The sequence below is a fragment of the Gymnoscopelus microlampas genome (genome assembly GCF_963454915.1).
Source record: "Gymnoscopelus microlampas genome assembly, chromosome: 4".
In the NCBI taxonomy this organism is placed as follows: Eukaryota; Metazoa; Chordata; class Actinopteri; order Myctophiformes; family Myctophidae; genus Gymnoscopelus; species Gymnoscopelus microlampas.
In genome coordinates, this window is record NC_139941.1 from 41,796,112 (window position 1) to 41,815,438 (window position 19,327).

Here is a 19,327-nt window from a genome sequence, read left to right on the forward strand (position 1 = left end):
GTATTAGTGAGGACCAATTGATAGGTTGAAAAGCGGTGAAGTCGTCCTTTAAGTTTCATATTTAGACTGTACTTAAGTAATTGTTTTGAATGTACTGCAGTCTACTTGAGTATTTATTTGTGGATACTTATTTTCACACCACTAAACATTTCATAGACGAATATTGTACTTTTGACATTTGTAGGAAGGGAAACATTTTTCGAAAATGTCTGGAAAATCTTTGCTTTTGTTAGGAAAATGTCCACATTTCAATGTCTACAGCAATGCATTGATATTAAAAAGAAAATGTATTTTATAATTTGTACCTTTGAATACTTAAGTATTTTTAAAAGCATGTACTTTTGAATAATTAAGTAGACTATTTTTAAAAGTACTCTAACTCAAGTACAAATTTGACAGAGTAACTTTCATGCAGTTTAGTCATATTTGACCAGTATCTGTACTTTGACTCAAATTATCCACCACTGAGCCTGATACTGTATAGGTGTGTGGAGTACTGACTGGTTCTCAAAGTGGGGTCCGGGGACCCACACCAGGGGTACTTGAAGGGGTTGCAGGGGACCATTCAAATGATGAACAGTTTGTAGATCTCCTATTTTCAAAAAATGTTGACACATTTTCTTTTATAGGGGTCCCTGGCACAAAATCTCTTCAAATGGGGGTCCGTGGCTAAATACCGATTGGGGGGTCCTTGACATGATGATGTTTAGATCCACTGCTGTGGAACATATAAACGGTCTGTTTATATGTTACCTAGTGGCCACATGTCACCTATAGTGGCCAATATGGGTGAGAAGCAATTCTCCTTGGCTTTCTTGAATAACTGTTGAGATACGAATGGGAAAGGTATTGATGTCTTTAAATGTCTTGATGAATTGAATACATAGGACCACAATGGAAACAAGCCCTCAGGTTTTGTGTTATGCTTTTAGCATCAATGTAGAATCGTACCGCTGTACTTTTTGCAAACTGTTTATCAATCAATATACTAAGTATACATTTACTGTATGGTATCAATATGCATTTCTCTCTGAAAAAGAACCTGCTATGCAAGACCTTGAATAATCAATTGCTAAAAAATATATAAGCTACTTTACTTATACAACTCTGCTCAAAATGGACAGTAGAGGGCGTTATAGTTTCATCATACATTTGCTGCTCTGGTTCCAAGTCACACATGCACAGTTTTTCATTGGGGTCAAGTATCATGCTCCTGACACCAGTTTCCTTAAACATGACTGATTGATTGAAGTACTTTATTTAGAAAGACATGGAAAAAGTACACGGAAGTACAGTTAACAATACAAGGACCTCTAAACTGGATCGCCCATAAAAGCACAACGGCGTGTTTCAAAAGACATCCCCATGCACTCAAATAATGATGACATTTAAGAAAACAGACAGATAACAGACAGATGACATCATTACCCCCACCAGGCCTGAACGGCCTAAAGCGAGGGATTATGTCTTCGGTCCTGAGAGTGAGTTTATCCATTCGTTTGTCCATTCATCTGTCCGTCTGTAAACGGCTAATCTTCACTGCTGGACCGATCAGCATGAAACTTTGCACATACACTCCCAGTAAGAAACTCTTCCCCAATTTTTCCATATTATGTTATATGTGAGGCTGATTTTAGCAAAACAAATTTTGTGCTAAACTACTCTTATAGATTTTGTCCAAAACTCACCCAAATTGGTACACCTTTTAGTCATCTCTGTAGTCATGTGATCTACACATATCTGTCAGAGTTGTCAGATTCCATTCCGATTCCATTCCGATCAACATTTGCGGGAGGGGGCCGTTTCACAAAATGCCACAAATCATGGCAGTGTGTAACTGATGTGAATCTTTGCACGCACACTCCCAGACAGTCCCCTGGGTAGCAACCTGGCCTGGCGGGGATCTGCGCTCAGAGAAGCGCACTTTTCTAGTTTGGGTTGGGACAGTTGAGGTTCTGTATTTGTTCAGTGAAAGCCAATGGAGCTATTATTCTGGCTATAAAGATCTATGGAAACAATAAGGCAATAACTCTGCCAGGTTGAACGTTCAATTCCCTGTAGTATAAAGGGTGGAGCGTGGCATTTAGAAACAGATATTGCTTAGGCTACACCGTTATTGGTTTGGGGCTGGCTTGTTCAGTGTCATTCAGGGTTAGGGGTTAAAATTCCGACTGGGGCCACCCTGGCTAAAAATGGTAGACCTTATGACCTCATACTGATGCAGCTTAAGTGTCTACTAAATAGCATATTATGTTCAAGTTATACTCTCTAAAGCATTTCTGCCTCAAGCAGCATTATAGCAACGCTTAATATCATTTCAGTCTTTAACCAGTGGTTGGTGTTAGTAGGCTAATAGATCTCTACTGTGATGAAGAAACGGTGTAGCTTACACATTGATGTTAGACCCTGTCTGCTGGTCAGATGGATGACAAGCCAATGGTCTAGCACCTGTCTCACAAAATAGCTACAATTCGGTGTAGACAGCGTGGCCATTACAGCAATAAATTCAATTTACCGATTTCATAATCCCTCAATGATCTTTTTTTTTTTTTTTTTTTTAGGAAAGAGATGAGTTGAAGTGATGTTGTGTGTTGCACATAAGAGATAAGATGACAGAATGCCATGAGGGTGGCATGTGTCCGGGTTGCGTAATCGTACACCTTCTGGCTTCACTCACACCGCTAAAAATACCAGCAGGATCTGGCCATCCATCTGATATGCTTCTAACGTGTGTGTTTGCATGTTTCTCTCCCTCTCACCACCTAGATTTATGTGTAGCCTATGCGTACGTACACTTGCATGTAGCCTAAGTGTGTGTGTGTGTGTGTGTGTGTGTGTGTGTGTGTGTGTGTGTGTGTGTGTGTGTGTGTGTGTGTGTGTGTGTGTGTGTGTGTGTGTGTGTGTGTGTGTGTGTGTGTGTTTGTTTCTTTGTGCATGTAGCCTGGGGTGTGTGTGTGTGTGTGTGTGTGTGTGTGTGTGTGTGTGTGTGTGTGTGTGTGTGTGTGTGTGTGTGTGCGCGCGTGCGCATAGCCTAGGGGTGTGTGTGTGTGCAAGCAAGTGTGCAAATGTGTTTCTGTGTGCATGTAGCCTATAGGTATGGGTGTGTGCTTTTGTTTCTCTGTGTGTGTGTGTGTGTGTGTGTGCACGCGAGTGCACATGCATGTCTGTGTGCACGCGTCTACAGTATGTGTTTCTGTGTGCATGTAGCCTACTGTAGGTGTATGTATGCTGTGTGTGCATGTGTATGCGTAGCCAGCCAAGGGGTGTATGTGTGTGTGTGTGTGTGTGTGTGTGTGTGTGTGTGTGTGTGTGTGTGTGTGTGTGTGTGTGTGTGTGTGTGTGTGTGTGTGTGTGTGTGTGTGTGTGTGTGTGTGTGTGTGTGTGTGTATTAAGGATCAAGTGAGCTCACCATTCCTCTGTGTCAGCCAGTCGTTTGCCAGCCTAGCCAGTTTTGATGTAACTAAGCTGCTCGGGGTCCCATTTGGGGTCAGAGTCAGGACAGTTCAGCTGAATTTACACCCCATCACCCAAGGGTGTTACATGCCTAAAAAAAACAGGTCTGTTGCTCGTAGGTCTATTCTTTTTCTTTTTGTTCCAAACAACACCATTATACTATGGAGGATACATTTAGGCTTTACCGGAGCAGAGAGGATCAGACAGGAGGTGCAGACAGGAGGGGCTTTATTTGCTTTCAGTAGAGCTCTTCTCCAGATGACAGGGCTTTTAAAGACAGGCGGCACTACTCGGATCCTACAGGCTCATTTTACTAGGCTGCTACATGGATGCTGCATGGCTGCCAAGCAGGATTTAGCCAGTAGTAGGCTATATAATGCTGTGTGTACACTGTTTAAAAAGGTGTGCTGTTATCAAAACACTGGTAGCCTACATGTGTATAAAGGGATGATGTTTTTGTGCTATTTTTTTAACACAACAAATATGTTAAGAAAACTAGGTACACCTTTACAGTTGTTATTGAAACTGCATTGTTAATATATTTTAAAAAAGTGTTGTTCTGTGTCCCAGCTTGTTGAGCTAGGGCTGTCATGATTACAAATTTAAGTTGACGATTAATTGTCTCTCGTGTTTTTTTTGGCATTGAACATTTGAACATATGAATACAAATACAATTTCTGTTTGGCTTTTAGGCTTCATTATCACTGGGCAGATATGACAAACAACTTAAATATAGGCTACAAAGAAATTGCTGATTTAAAAAAATAATTGTATACTTTAAAAATAATGTAAAAAATTGTGGAAATAGCTGATCTACAAGCTTACAACACATCACAAAGCTTGTAGATCTGCTATTTCTGCTATTTTTGGAAAAGGTATGAAAATGTTTCAACATGGAAACGATTATGACGATTATGCAAAAATAATTGCGATTATCTCAAATAATTGTGATTAGGCGATTATGTAATATTTGTGACAGGCCTATGTAGAGCTGGTATTTTCAGTATTTTAGAAAGTTACAGGGAATTCACGTCTGTCTTGATTCAGATTCACAACTAGTTAGCAACCTGGAAATCACAGGTTTGATCCTTTGACACAGACGTGTCCACCAGTACAACACATAACAGGTGAAGCCTGGTTATACTTCTGTTTCACCAGTTATGTTTGGAGCAACATCAGTGTTGTGCCATGGTGTCCCCATCAGAAAGTGTTCCCCTTCAGTATAATACATTATGGATCAATAGGTCTGCCAAAAAGTTCATTCCTGTCAGAATGTGTTCCCACCCTTAATATCAACGATATTAGGACGTTAACCATGGTTTTAAAACACGTTATATTTCTTTGTAAGCCATTGAAGTGGCTCCAGTGCTGCACCTCCTGTCTGGAGGTCCACAGGGATATGGAAAGTGTGGAATTGCCCATTTAAATTGTGTGTAATAAGGCAACAAATGTTCTCTCAAAAACACCATGCTGAAAAAATGACCCCTGTGGGAAGAGTGAATGTTTATTTAATTGAGGTGAATATTCCACTGAGAGACAACCGTATACATGACGCCATAATGAACTTAATGGTACCTGGTACAACAGAGTTTGATATGAGGCACATACAGCACAGTTCAAGACAATATACTGTAGTCGTTACTAGACAATGACATTGTCAAGTGGAGAATCCAAAATTGTGAAGTCCTGGCTTAGCTTGTCCCGTTTCTTCTAATGGCTCAGATATTGAGATGTAAAAGCAAGATGACTGTACTGTACTGTACTATACTGTATGTTAGCACCGGAGTGGGACTGGGTGGCTTAGTGTGATTATGAGATGATGTCCTGAGTAGGAGACAAAATAAGACGCCTGTCACAGGCAGGATTCCTACACATAGTTTTTGCAAGCCAAGTATTTTCCATGACTGTTCAACAACAGCATAATTTCCATGACCAGTATTTGAGCATCTATGTTTATAGCATCTATTTTGAGATGTTTCGCTTCTTTTTTTGAACATCTCTAGGCCTTTGCCAGCAGGAGAACAAGATCATAAACATTTACAGTAGTGGAAAAAGTGGTTCCCAAACTGGGCAAATAATATTTTGGGGTCCCCATATTTTTTAGCTTAATGTGCAATATTGTTTTCTCACTCAACAATAAACAAACCAACATAAAGTGTATACAGCATATCTGCACATTTCTAAAGTTACAATTTAAGGACTTTTTAGAACTTTTTAATGCCAAATTGGTGAAATTGTCAAAGATTACATAAGAAAGAGGCAAACATTGTGAAAATAGCCGAGCTTGTAGTACGGCTATTTTCACAATATGTATCTGTGGAACCGAGTCAAACTAAATGAAATGCCTACAATTCCAAGTGCTTGTCGGGGTGGGGGGTCCCCAGTTCTAAAATGATTATTTTGGGGGGTCGCGGCCTGAAAAGTTTGGGAACCCTTAGAGTAGGCTATCCACCTAATAGGTTTTGGATGCTTTATGTGTAATTTTCCTGGTCTGGAGAGGACAATTCTTTAAAAAAAAATGCATACAATGTGATGACTTCTCCATGATCCCTGTACAGCTAAGAGAAACAGCTGTGATTCATAGTAAAGACAGCAAGAAACTAGAAACCAACGCCACGCCCCAATTCATCATATATTCATATTACTTTGACAGTTGCGTGTAGAGCAGTAACAAAATACCCCTACTAAGCTTAGCTGACATGTGTCACCTTACATGACCGAGGGAAATGTTGGCTTTACATTCTAGAAGACATTCATTACCAGCAATACTGTGTTTGAAAGTACAACGGGTAGTCTAGTCTATTATAAGTATCTACAAAGGCATTCACATATCTGACAAAGCATTAGATTTGCATGGCTAAGCAACATGCATTAGTTTGACTCCCAATTGAACTTGACTCTAACACCACTTCTTTGCTTGTGTGTATACATCATGCACAGAAGGATGTGTGCTAGGCCTAATTTATGCGTCGTCGCACGACCGTGACGGGGCACGTTTTTCAGTCGAAATTCAGTTACTATATATATCCGTCAAGCAGCATAGGTCGTGCAGCGAAATATAAATTAGCCCTTTAAGTGTCCCTTCTTGTTTTTCATAAATTGAAGGTACCTGCCCTGAGTTGAATATTGCTTTAGAGTCTTGTGCTTTCCAGTCAGGCTACGGTAAGGAATGCACTGCAAAAAGTATCCATCTCAGCAAGCCATTTCATCTAGTGCCTAGTGTCAAATATCAGATTGTGTGAAAGAAATGGGGGTTGGGAGGGTGGCAAATGGTTTAGATTATTTGACTTGTTTTGAATGTAAATCAACTCACTTGAAGAACTTTCTTGAATCAAGTGACTACTGATACTCATGGTATGATGTATCTTATTACACCTTACAAGAATAAACCAATGAAACGGCACATTTGTGTATCAGGCTGAAATAACTTAATTGGGATAACATTTTACTTTTCATGGCGGTTAATAAAGTGAAGGACTAGACGCCTATTCTACTGATCACAAATTGTAAAATTCTCTTTGAATTTGAAAGAGTTTTCAACGTGTGAAAAACAGGCACCAATGAACCACTCTCAAAATATAAGTTTCCAAACAGGTACCCTGTGTCTTATTCCCATATGTTTACTATAGGTATGAAATTAAATGGAATGGCCTGCATGACTTTCTTCTGATGTACTATTGACTTGCACATGCATACCAACAAATGGCTGGAGGCAATTTCTCAGACTAAGAGGGTATATGAGGATAATGAATAATTTGGAATTAATAGAACTGGCTTCGAAAAATGTAATTGAATGTCCCTTTTAAGACTCGGCTACAAATTTCATTAAGTCCTGAAAGTGTGCCATTGTAGGAGTGTACAATAGAGAACTTCTGAAAGGAGAGCTTATCGGTTGGACAACAAATTGTATAAAGGTGATTAAGTTGACACTTATCACTTTAGTGCTTTGGATTGGAATACGGCTACAGGCTATATATATATAATAATGATTAACTTGAGATTAAATACCACTAACAATACAATGCTATAGTTTAAAATGTGTAAAATGTATAACTTTGCATTAATATTCTTAATATATTTATCTTTCATTTGAATACAAAGCTATTTCATTCACTAGGGTATATACATTCAGATATATAAATGATAAATATTTCTTTACATGGAGATTAACATTCAAAAATCACATTTCCATATTTACATGTACTGTACATACTGTATGTGTCACATTATGTGAATTTATCGGTATTGTTCTGCTGGTCCATTTGAAATCGGCACCTTCACTGTGAAACAGTTCAATATTGCAACACATCGAGATTTGCAGTGCTGCTGCATCCAAAGGCAGAAGATGTATTGCTGCTTGTTTTATAGACATTTTCCCAGCCGGGTGGATGAAACGAATTCTTGAGGGTGGCTCCATCTTCCTTCCTGTCCCCCATCTCCATTCAGTACCGACATAGCCAACCGGAATCATCGGAATCTGGCCCAAGGTGGATTTTCCATTTCTTTCAATATTGCAGCACGGTTTCCTCAGCTTAGTGCAGTTCAGGGAAGAGTACCCAGGGGAAGAACGAGCCGAAATAATTGAGATGCACTCAAGAGTTCAATGCAGAAGGGAGAGAGATGAAGCTTGAGTCCTTTGCTACAATTTTCACTGGCAGGGTCAGAACAGATCCTGAGGGCCCAGGTGAATGATTATAGGTGTGCCATAGCCCCCTATGGTCTGGGGCTGGTAGTAGGCACTGTCAATGTACAGACCGCCTACAAACAGAAAACATTATCAGGGTTAGAAACACTAGAAATCACACCATGTCAAGTATGAAAAGTATCATCGAGGAATGATGTGCTTTGGATCAATTAGAAGTAGGTGTGGAGGAGGATAGGCATTAACTTGCATCTAATCAATAGTGTACATAGCAGGACCGTCTCACATATGAGACCCAGTTGTACAGAACGCCGATCCGACTGTTATCCGACCCCTTATATGGGCCCATATATATATCCATATACTGTATATGCCCAAATATGGGCATATAATGATGACATCAGGGATCTACATATTTGGGCATAAAAGGGACAAGGGACAGACAGACGGGTACAACAGGTACTCTGACAATGGGTACATAGCTGGATGGGTAATGCATTCCCGACTTGCGTCCGAGTAGGATAAGTGATACAAATTGTAGCTTCATTTCACATTTTCAGAAGAATTTTAGATCTTAAGATGCTCTCATCCCAATGTGACATCAACTGAGCATGTGGGATTTCATTATGTATATATATACAGGACGCGCAATCCTTGACACATTGGCTATTATGGGAGTCAAACCTGTGACACATTTGTTAAAAGCAACCAACAGGGTTGGTACCCAAATGCAGCTCACATGTTTTTCTAAAGCTCAATTCATACTTTGTTTTATGACAGAACAGGGGCAAAAACATAATCTCTGCCTCCCGGCCTGGCCGAGATAATGAATTAGTTAATTAATAAATTGACAGGCTTTTTACTTAATGGTGAACATAATTTGGGTTTTAACCAAGTGGAGAAGTAAAGCATTAAAACTTGGAGTAAGTGTGCAAGAGATCATAGAGAAACGTGTCTTCACTTAACATTTTATTTCAAAAACTAAATCTGGCTCATTGGGCTATAATGGTGAAAACATGATGAGGAATGACCAGCACTGTAACACAACACAATATGAGTCAAAATGTACTCAGATGTTGACGAAAATATTCATTTATTTTAAAACAATATTATCTACAAACAGAGGTTCAAATAAAATAGATATCTCAAAAGAATTAACTGTTAACCAAGCACAAACAAGTTCTGAAGTCAACAGCAGAGCAACAATGGACAATCAATACCCAAAGAACATATTTCACAGTGCAACCAATTATTGTAAACCAACAGGCTTTCTCTCCATAGGAACTGTATGCCGTCAAAGACAAAATAATAAAAAACATAAAAATAAAATAATTTTTCAAATTCACAAGTGTGTGGTAAAGGAATACACCTACTTTGCTGGGGGACCCAATATCGGATTCATGGGGGTACCTGTTTCTATGAATGGAAATGTTCATTCTATTCTATTTCTATAGTCAGTAGTATACTTACTCAAGCACTTTAGCACATTGTGTATGTGCTTTGTGGATTGTGTGGGCTAGCTTTGCTTGACCTCAAAAATACCAACATACTGTAGATGGAACTTACAGCAACAACAGTAAGTGATAAGGCACTGATTCCTTAAAGCAGTGGTTCATAACTTTTCACTTTTTTACTAGCATCATTTCGAAGTCGAACAATTCTCAAGGACCATCCATAGAGTTAAAAATAATACAGAGGGCTCCGGAAATCCCCACCCATCAACTTGTATGGAGTGTATGGAGTTTCACCCCTTTTTTCGGGTTGGGAAATGTGACGGGCGGGGCCTATGTGACACGTTTTGCGTCACAGAGGTGACGCGTTTTGCGTCACCTCGGTGCGCAGCCCCATGCGCAAGCTTGTGCGCAAGCTTGTGAGTCGAGCCCATTGGTCGAAACCGTTTTCGCTCGTTCATGTGTCTGGCCCAGCCATAATATGCTGCAGTACCTATGAACGGCCAGCATGTCCAATGCTACCTCTCGGTTTTGGGGGCTTGGGACCACCCCAATATAGTTAGGCATAACACAGTAATTTCATTTATTTAATTCTTATTTCTTTAGTAATATTTAACATTAATGATCTTAAAGACGTCATGAAATGGCTTTTCATTTTTCAATCTTTATTTTGACGATTTCTTCAGAAACAGAGGCTGGTTGTGTTACAGTCTCAGCCAACCGTCCCGTCCCTTAGTTAATAGTAACAAAAGGTACAAAATAATTTAAAAAACATTTTAAAAACATTTTCCCATGGACCTATAATTATTATGCAATGGACCACAGGTTGAGAAACAGTGCCCTGAAGTTTAAAAGGCAACCTTTCCATGCCAACTGACAAGGACGAGAGGCAACCGTGGTCAACATCGGTCAATATCGGTCAATATGTCGACATCGTGCTCTAGAGAAACTGCTTACATGTTCTACCAGGGACTGGATTCTGTAATAGGTGAAGGTTAATGTGAGGTGTTAATGTACAACAAAGGTTGGTGTATTCCTTTAAAATAACCATACCAAAACAACAACAAAAAAACATTCTATTTTGTATAGGCTTTGCCCTCTAAGAGCTATCGCAATGGAACCAACAGTGATAGCTCTTAGAGGGCAATGTCTATGCTCATAGAACCAGAGGTTACGGTACGTAACCAACGTTTTTGTCTTAGATGAATGAAGTTGGAGGAGGTCCTAATAGGGGTAGAGATGGGTGATGGGGTAGCCTGTGGGGACTCTCATGACTGGTACAACTACAGAGTGCATTCTGGAAGGAAAACCTAAAGAAAAAAAGAAACAAACGAAAGGAACTCAAAAGTCGTGATGAGGCGATGGATAGGTTGAATGCCCGAAATGTAAGACATTCGCTGCCGCTTGTTTAGAAATGATGGATGTGTGCTTACCGTAGGCAGATAGAGCACCTGCAGATAGAGCACCTGCAGGACCATAACCATAGGGGGCTCCAAACCCTGCCAGGAAACAACAATACAGTGTTTTTGTTTTTGTTTTCTTACACACTGGAAATCCACAATAGTCTTTCTATGTCATTTAAGGCCTTATGTAACATAATAATGTTATATCTAAAAAAAAGGGTTTGAATTAGACGGGGTTATTTGTGGACATTTATTATGAAAAGTCTGCAATTAATTCCAGACCTTTTACTATTTCAAGCCAGGTTCCCAGAGGGTTAAATTCATACATTCATGCCTGAATCATTATAAAATGCCATTTGGAAGACAGGACACATTTTTCCAGAGCAGCTTTTTAGCATGACTGGACACAGTGGGACATAAGCCCGTCATCCTGGCAGTATCAGTGCCATGCTTGAGGTACACATGGAATGGAGCCCTTAACCCTAAGCAGTTTTAGTGTCCATTGAGCAAACATCCCATTGACTACTGTAACTCTGTTAACACGTAACCCTGCCTAACCTTTACTATAAGCTTAACCTAACCCCTAACTAGCCACCTCCTTTTTCAAACAGACAACTGACAGGCTTTTCTTTTAATGAAAAGGTTATGGTCGAAATACAACCATAATCAGACACAGCCACACACAACCGCCCCCACACACACACCTACTACTAAGTTCCAGACATTCAGGGAGAGATTTACGATCTCTCCCTGCCTGAACCCTGACCACAACATGCTTAACCTTAAACCCATGTCCTAAAATGGTTCCTTTTCAAAGGAGGGACTGATAAAATGGCACTATATATAATGTCAGCGCAATTCACTCACTCACACACACACACACACACACACACACACACACACACACACACACACACACACACACACACACACACACAGTATGTTCCAGCTCCACCCACCTGGAGGCATGTAGCCATGTGTAGGTGGGGTGCTGATGTACGGCGCTCTGGGGATGACTGGCAGTCCTCTAGCTCTGGCTGCATGCGTTGGAAGGGCCACCATTGAGGCTATTGCTCTCTTGGGCTGCACAAAATCACAAACATGGCACATAATGTAGATTCACATAAACACACACATACAAGTACACAAACTAACAAACTATACACACATTTGGCTTAATTGCTGTGGTTGTAAAAGGCGTACATCACATGGTACCAACCAATTACGACAACATACTGTAAGACAGGCTCCTAATTAGTGGGTCTACTCACCGGTGGATTAGGACGTTTCTTTTTGTTGCTTGTTGATTTGGAGCCAGTGAACAGGCTCTTCAGAGCGGCCATTGCTGCACTGGCCTTGGCTACCTTCTTATTGGGACCCGTGCCACGGAACACCTGTTTGTCTACCTCCACCTGTCATAACAGAGATATAGTCGATAGTACTTAAGTTCACAGCGATATTGTTAATTGTTTTTCTTAAGCTGGCAATGTTGAACAAATGCTGTTACTAAGTGAAGATTGGCCCCATCTACAGTATACAGACCGTTTCATCTGAATGGTCTTATGTTGGGTTAGGAGGAGACACGCTAAAACTGGTTGGCCGTTGGTTAATATTATGAAACATTATGTTAAAGCTTTAATCCGTAATTCTGCATTTACACTAGGAGCCACAAAATCTACAAAACGACTTAGCTTGGGCAGCTACATTGTTAAAGTGTTGTTCAAGCCACTGGCTGAAAAGGATAGGGTTAAATAGCACAATGAACTGGCTAACGCCAACAAAGAGTTTTTCTTTCTTTTACGGAACAGAGCAGGAAGGAAGAGATGGGTAGTGGAAATGGTGCAACAAAATGCTTGACTTGAATTGAATAGAATATTTTGAATGCTTCACTGTCATTGGAGTGCAGCTTAAGCCAACTTAGTCTTGCATAGCTGCATTGGATATCTCCGCCTAGTGGAGATCTCTTAAAGTCTGGCTATGTGAGACCAAAGCCTGCTCAACTTTATTGTAGTGCCCGGCATGCAGTTACAAGTGTCAGGCATTACGTTGTAGCTTCGTGTTGCTGGCTTCCATTGAAAATGACCTATTGCTTTGTCGCTGCCAGTGTGAACGTAGCATCAATATTATGTCTCTCCCGACGGACTGGTAATTCCAACGATCTAACAAACTGAACTGGGAACTGATTGACATTGTCAATCAGTTGATGTCCTACCCAACTCCAGGTTAAAAATGTCTCCATGGAATAGTAGGGAGACGTATTGTATTAACATACTCTATCGTACAAATTGATTAACATCATCAATATCTTAGATTAGTTAACATTATAGCTTTAATACATAGCTCAGATTACTGTTGATGTTGCTGAATTATTGTCAGCTTAAACCCATCTATTTAACTATTATTAACTCCCAGTACTCGCTGAACTCAATGATTAAAAACAAGCAAATCCCACGGCACCATCAGAAACATGCAACGACACGTCCTTTTCTTTGGATATTACAAGATATAAAAATAAAAAAACAGCTCTGTGAAGAAACATCCCTGGAGGGCACGGAGGCTTAAACATCAAATATTCAGTTCATCATCAATTTCTAATAAGGAGCACTGAAAGGCAACACGAAAATGTATGACACAGAGCTTTAGGTGTGTACTTTAATATGTGAGTGAGTGAGTGAGTGAGTGAGTGAGTGCTTGTGTGTTTTCTCTCTCACTTCAATGATGAAGCGCTTGTCATAGCTGCTCCCGCTTTCTGATATCAGTTCATATTTGAGACCTCTGCGTTTCTCATTCAGCTCCATGACTGGGTTCTTGCCCCCAGCGGTCAGGATTGGACCTGGAGCCCTGGACTGAAGACATAGAAATAGAAGAAGAAAGACAGAGGGTAAAACGTGAGGATAATCCTAGAGCAGCAGTAGGGAAGATACTAAAGAGGAGTCTGTTTCCTCCAGAACTGCGTTCTGCAAACCCATCATTAACTTCAAAGACAGGACACTGCTGTGTCTGTGTCTAGACCTACAGCATACTTGGATGGACCAGGAGTGGCAAACTCACTGCCTGTGGGCTACCCGTAAAGGGGTCTAATCCAGCCCACAGGATGATTTGGGGGACAAAAAAACATTTCTCAATACCATTTATTATGTGTTTGTATAGCAGCCGTTCTCTTGCTACCATACAACCTGTTACAGAATACTACAACAGCATTTGTGACTTTCAAATTAAATTGAAATAAAACTGTGGTGAGATACAACTACCCCAGGGCAACGCAGTTAATTTCCCCTCTTTGCATTGTGTGCGTGTCACTGGTGGGAATAATTACAACATGGACATGTGCAAGGACCAAATATCACGGCTGAAATGTGAGTTTCAGAATAGTCTTCTTCACTCAGCTCTATGTCCATGTGCATGTGCTGAGTTAATGGCCACAACCGAGCATAATGGATGCACGTAATGACAGCTGTTCTTGTGCTGTCTGAGAACTCTGCCACTTCTTCTTTGCCATTCTCCTCATTGACCTCATTGTCTAATAAGTGGCGGAGTGGGCACAAGTATTGATATACAAACAGATTTTTATGGATGTTTCTATATCCATTCATAGCAAATCGTGCAGTGGACATCGGGCACATGCACGCTCTCACGCTCTCTTTCTCTACGCATAGCGCTAACCGGGAAAATGATGTTATGCACTTTCAGTACAGGGGAAATGTTACTCTGCCAATAGATGCCGGAAAAAATACTCTGAAGCTTGCTGAAAGTTTTCAAACACTTTTCAAGATCAGTGCCCGTTTTCACATGAGATGGATTTAAAAATTTCTACTATAGTGCCAGCATTTTGGCTATGTGAAAATGTGGTATACGATTTTATTTACATTTCATTGTACGGTCGAGTCGCTCAACAAATACGTATTTCCAACTGAAAAATCCCATCGACACTTAGTTGAAATTTGCGTACATTTTGGCGAGCAACATGGTCATGCAAAGAAATATAAATTGGTTCAGTGCTACTGTCGTGGAACTACATTTTTATATAATAACCTATATAATAATCATAATCTGTCAAATAAACAAGCTAAATCTTTCCAAAAGAGGAAAAGGAACCCATGCCTTTACCCCATGCTTACTGCTAAAATATGGTTTCTTTTCCACCTGGATTTTTGTGTCTGTAAAGCATACTTAAATATACGCACATCGACAATGGGTGCTGGGCCAAAAAGACTAACGTTTAGAAAAGTAGAGCCTGCACTTTTTAAACCTGTATCCAGTCCATCTGCCGAATTCCTGATTGCAGGTTGATTTGTGATTTGTATGGCGTGTGAATGCGAGCCAAAGTGTGTGTACATATACTGTGCACAAAATGTGCACAAACAAACACATTAGTCTTTACCTCATGTGCATCGGTGGAGGTGACCGAGTTACAGCTGGAACTGGTAGACAATCTGTCATTCTTGCCTTCCCCGTCAGATCTCTCGTCGGCACTCAGAGAGTCCTGGTCTCCGTCACCACCAGCCACATAACCCAGCGCTTGCAGCGCCTGGAGGGGGGGAACAAGAGACTTTTAAATGATATTGCTCCATACATTTTATCATATTCACTCAGCGGCCATTTTACTCATATGGCATACACGGACCCGTATGACCTGAAATAGAACAACTCCGGACCGCAATCTCGGGAGGAGAAGCAAACAAAATAACAATGCTCGCTCATTGCAGTGTCCTTGTAGCATGACACTTAATCCCTAGTAGAGTAGCGAAGGATGTGTTCTCCTGGGTAGCTCCCAGGTATAAATAAATGTAAACCGTATTTAACGTGAAAACAGGCTGTGAGCGGGTGTGCTCCGTCAGCTGGTCTTGGATAAACACATCACATGCCATGTAATGGATAAGTTATTCGAAATACTCTTGGTTGTTATCCAATGTCTTTCTATAAGATCAGTCATTTCATGGAAACTATCCTACAATCAAATGGTCTGTTCAGTACTAGTGCCAGCATTAGAGAGATGACCCCCGCAGCCTTTATTAATCTCTCCAATTATCCATCCATCTCTTTACCTCTCACTGGCATACTGTCAAGGCACCATTAACATGCCACTCAAATCACCTATTCTTCTTTCTCCAGCATCATCCTTTTTCCAACTGTCTATTAGCTTCTCTTGACCATTTTATTTGAATGTTCATACATCTTTTTTTCTTTTCAATTATCTGTCCATAATCCTCAAAGACAGTCTCTCCTCTTTTACAGCTAGCGCCACAGGCAGGCAATAAGTAACACCTTATTACATTTCTACCTCATAAAGCAGAGACGGATGGTTATGTCAACCATTGCTAGCACATAAAATCAATACAGTAGTTATACTTTATTTTCAATTCATACCGTATATACCGGTAATGTAGAATATTAAAGGTGCTGTAAGTGATATTTTTGGATTAGAACAGTGGTTCTCAACCAGTGGTCCGGGGACCACCAGTGGTCATTGAGGGGGTTCCAGGTGGTCCCCAGCTAAATGATGGAGAGTTGGTAACCAAATGGACCCTTATAGATATTTTACTCTTGAGAGTGTAAAATTGTACAATTTAACTCTTCATTTTATAAGAGTAAAATTATTGTTAAACATCCAAATTACTTAATTAAAGAATTGTTATTTTGATCAACGTTTCCCTGTTATCTCCCTGTTACCACATTAAAACAGCATAGAATTGTGGACAAAATCGTATCCAACGATGACAAAATATTCTAAGTCTTGGGTCTGAGAGTCAAAATCTCATCAAATGGTGGTCCGTGGCTCAAATGGACCTGATATGAAAAGGGTGGAAAACCACTGGGTTAGAACGAAAAGTTTTTGTTAAAAAGTTTAAATTCTATTCTGATCGCTATAATGCTGGGGCGTTTGTTCGGTAGGAGGGGTCTTGCTTTCTCTCCAGCATTTTCGTAAACGAAACATACATTTTTCGGGTCAGAACACCAATTTTATCCAATCAAGAGGGAGAACTCAAACAAATGAAATTGGAAATGATGAAAAAGAAAAGAAAACGAGCAGACAAAATTGGAGCTGGAACATTTTAAATTTGAAGCTCATAATTGGGTTCACTCCCCTGATTGGATTAAATTGGTGTCCGACTCCCATCGAAAAATGTATTTTCTGGTTACTAAAGAGCTGGACAGACAGGGACACCCGTGTTACTGAACAAACACTCTATACCAGGGGTCTTCAGCAGGGGGTCCGGGACCCCTAGGGGGTCCTCAGAGTTGCTACAGGGGGTCCGCCAAATCTCTGTGTGATAGGATCATTGTTTTTTACATTAACCACTTGAACCCTAGCATCCCTATATTCTAAGGACAACTTTAGCCGAAAATAGCCGATCTACAAGCTCACAAGGCCTCGCAGGGCGAGGCGTTGTGAGCTTGTATATCTGCTATTTTCGGCAAAGAGGGAAAAACGAGCAGACCAAGTACAGAGCGAAAGTTCACTAAGTATTGATGGTTTAAGTTGTTAAATGTCTGAAAATACACATTAATATGAATCCAACATCTATGAAAAGCTTTAATCTGCAACACAATTTTATGTAATATATAGTGGGGGTCCCTGCTTCATCTCTCTCTCAGTTAGGGGGTCCTTGGCCTGAAAAGGTTGAAGACTCCTGCTCTATACTACAGTGTTTGTTCTGCAAAAATCCAGCCAGTACCTTGAGTGCTACTTGTAGCTTTGCGGTCCGCTTTGAGTTGCCGGTGGCCTGGTATGTGGTCCCATGGATCTCTACAGACATGGTGAAGACAGGGGCGTGGACTGGACCAGACTGGGACAACAAGCGGTACTGCAGGCCTGGCTGGATCTGGTTCAGACGCATCAGGGCATTCATTGGGTGGTTGGGGTCAGTCATCCTCCAGTCTATGACTAAAACAGGTACAAGGAGGGTCAAAAACTGCCCAATGAGAAAATATGTTGAACTAAAATCAATATTAGCACATGTCCATCTATATTTTGTTGAGAAATAAAGTCAACTTTAATACTTTATGTATTAAGCTATGGGATATGTGTCCCCTTATCACAACATTCTTGTAGCCTATGATTGTAATACCAATCCTTAATGTAATCTTCTTCATAATAAACAAAATCCATAAAATGGCACACTGTAGTTTCAAAGGGAACAAAAGCTGTGGGAGCATGTATGTCCACAATTGGTCCGGCCCGCATGAAGTCGCCTTTTGCCCAGTCCGGCCCATGACATCCTGTTCTAACATCTAATGCTTCAGAAACCATACAATGTATTCATTTATTTAGCGATTACCGAAAGTTTACTTGGACATTTATGAGTTGAGCAAGTGTCATAATAAACTTAAAGGCCCTTGAAAACTTCAAAAAGAAAAAACCTCATTGTGTAATTTCATGGTTGTCAATGAGAAAATGTTGATTATTTTATTTTAATAACCAATTGTTGTACCCTACTGCCATAATACATTCGCTTCAAGTGCCTTCAAGTGGAAGGAATATAGATTGAGACTCACAAGACGAACATACTGTAAAGACAATGATGGACAGGTACCGGACGAGAGAACAGGAGGTGTTAATAAGTGTGTGTGTGTGTGTGTGTGTGTGTGTGTGTGTGTGTGACCATGCATGGATGCACACTACATTGCATGTGTGGTCTCTAGTGGGAGGCAGGGAGATAATTGCGTGTGAGATGCCTGCGAGCCAGGAGTATTAATCCCACTCTATCTCCACCTCCCTCCTCTCACTCTGTGTCACCTGCTTTGAACTTCGGGCAGATGAAAGTCCCCTGGGACAGGCAGCCCGGCGAGGGGCTATTTAATTACTGTGACACAGACTGCCTCCCTTGGCCGTGAGCGAGCAGGGAGGGAGGCCATCACAGTTTGGTGCTGCGTGGTTACTGGTATTCTGGCATGCAGCCCTCACGAGGAATGTGCTATCAATTTGAAATGGAATACATGACTTGCTCTACAAAACCAGGAGGACAGGAGCCAAAATTGTCTTTCAGATATATGACAACTCCCTAGTCAAAAAGCATATTGTCACTTACACAAAACAGACTAATCCACAAAGAAAACAAACTAAAATTAATCTTTATAATTGGTTGAATACACACCCTTCAAATTAGGCTACTTCCTTACGCATTCTCTGTATTTGAATGACACATTAAATAGAAAGAATGTCAAATGGGCAAATAAGCACCACCACTCTTGACATTTCAATTTGTGAAGTATTTTTCCTTTTGTGGTATTATCTAAATAACTGGGTGACACATTTGTGAATAAAAAGAGTGGGTTGCACCAACAAGGATTAAGTCCTATATCGTTTTAAATCACAGTTTATCTGTTAATCATGTTGCACAACATGTTAAGCATGGACAAACTCTAACCTAAATTCT

At 40.5% G+C, this 19,327-nt stretch overlaps 1 protein-coding gene across 2 annotated transcripts in view; it reads right to left on the reverse strand.

Moving 5' to 3' along the window:
• Positions 1 to 9,159: 9,159 nt before the first annotated feature.
• The window catches only part of LOC311044368 (spermatid perinuclear RNA-binding protein-like), a 46,650-nt gene continuing 36,482 nt past the window's right edge, over positions 9,160 to 19,327 (reverse strand). For both annotated transcript variants that reach the window (XM_084055880.1, XM_084055881.1), the window contains exons 12-18: positions 17,627 to 17,835; positions 15,331 to 15,477; positions 13,661 to 13,795; positions 12,221 to 12,361; positions 11,909 to 12,032; positions 10,980 to 11,045; positions 9,160 to 10,856 (exon numbers count right to left, since the gene is read on the reverse strand). In XM_084055880.1, the coding sequence (XP_083912006.1) occupies positions 10,771 to 10,856; positions 10,980 to 11,045; positions 11,909 to 12,032; positions 12,221 to 12,361; positions 13,661 to 13,795; positions 15,331 to 15,477; positions 17,627 to 17,835 (908 nt within the window). In that variant the 3' untranslated portion in view covers positions 9,160 to 10,770. The remainder of the gene's footprint in view (positions 10,857 to 10,979; positions 11,046 to 11,908; positions 12,033 to 12,220; positions 12,362 to 13,660; positions 13,796 to 15,330; positions 15,478 to 17,626; positions 17,836 to 19,327) is intronic.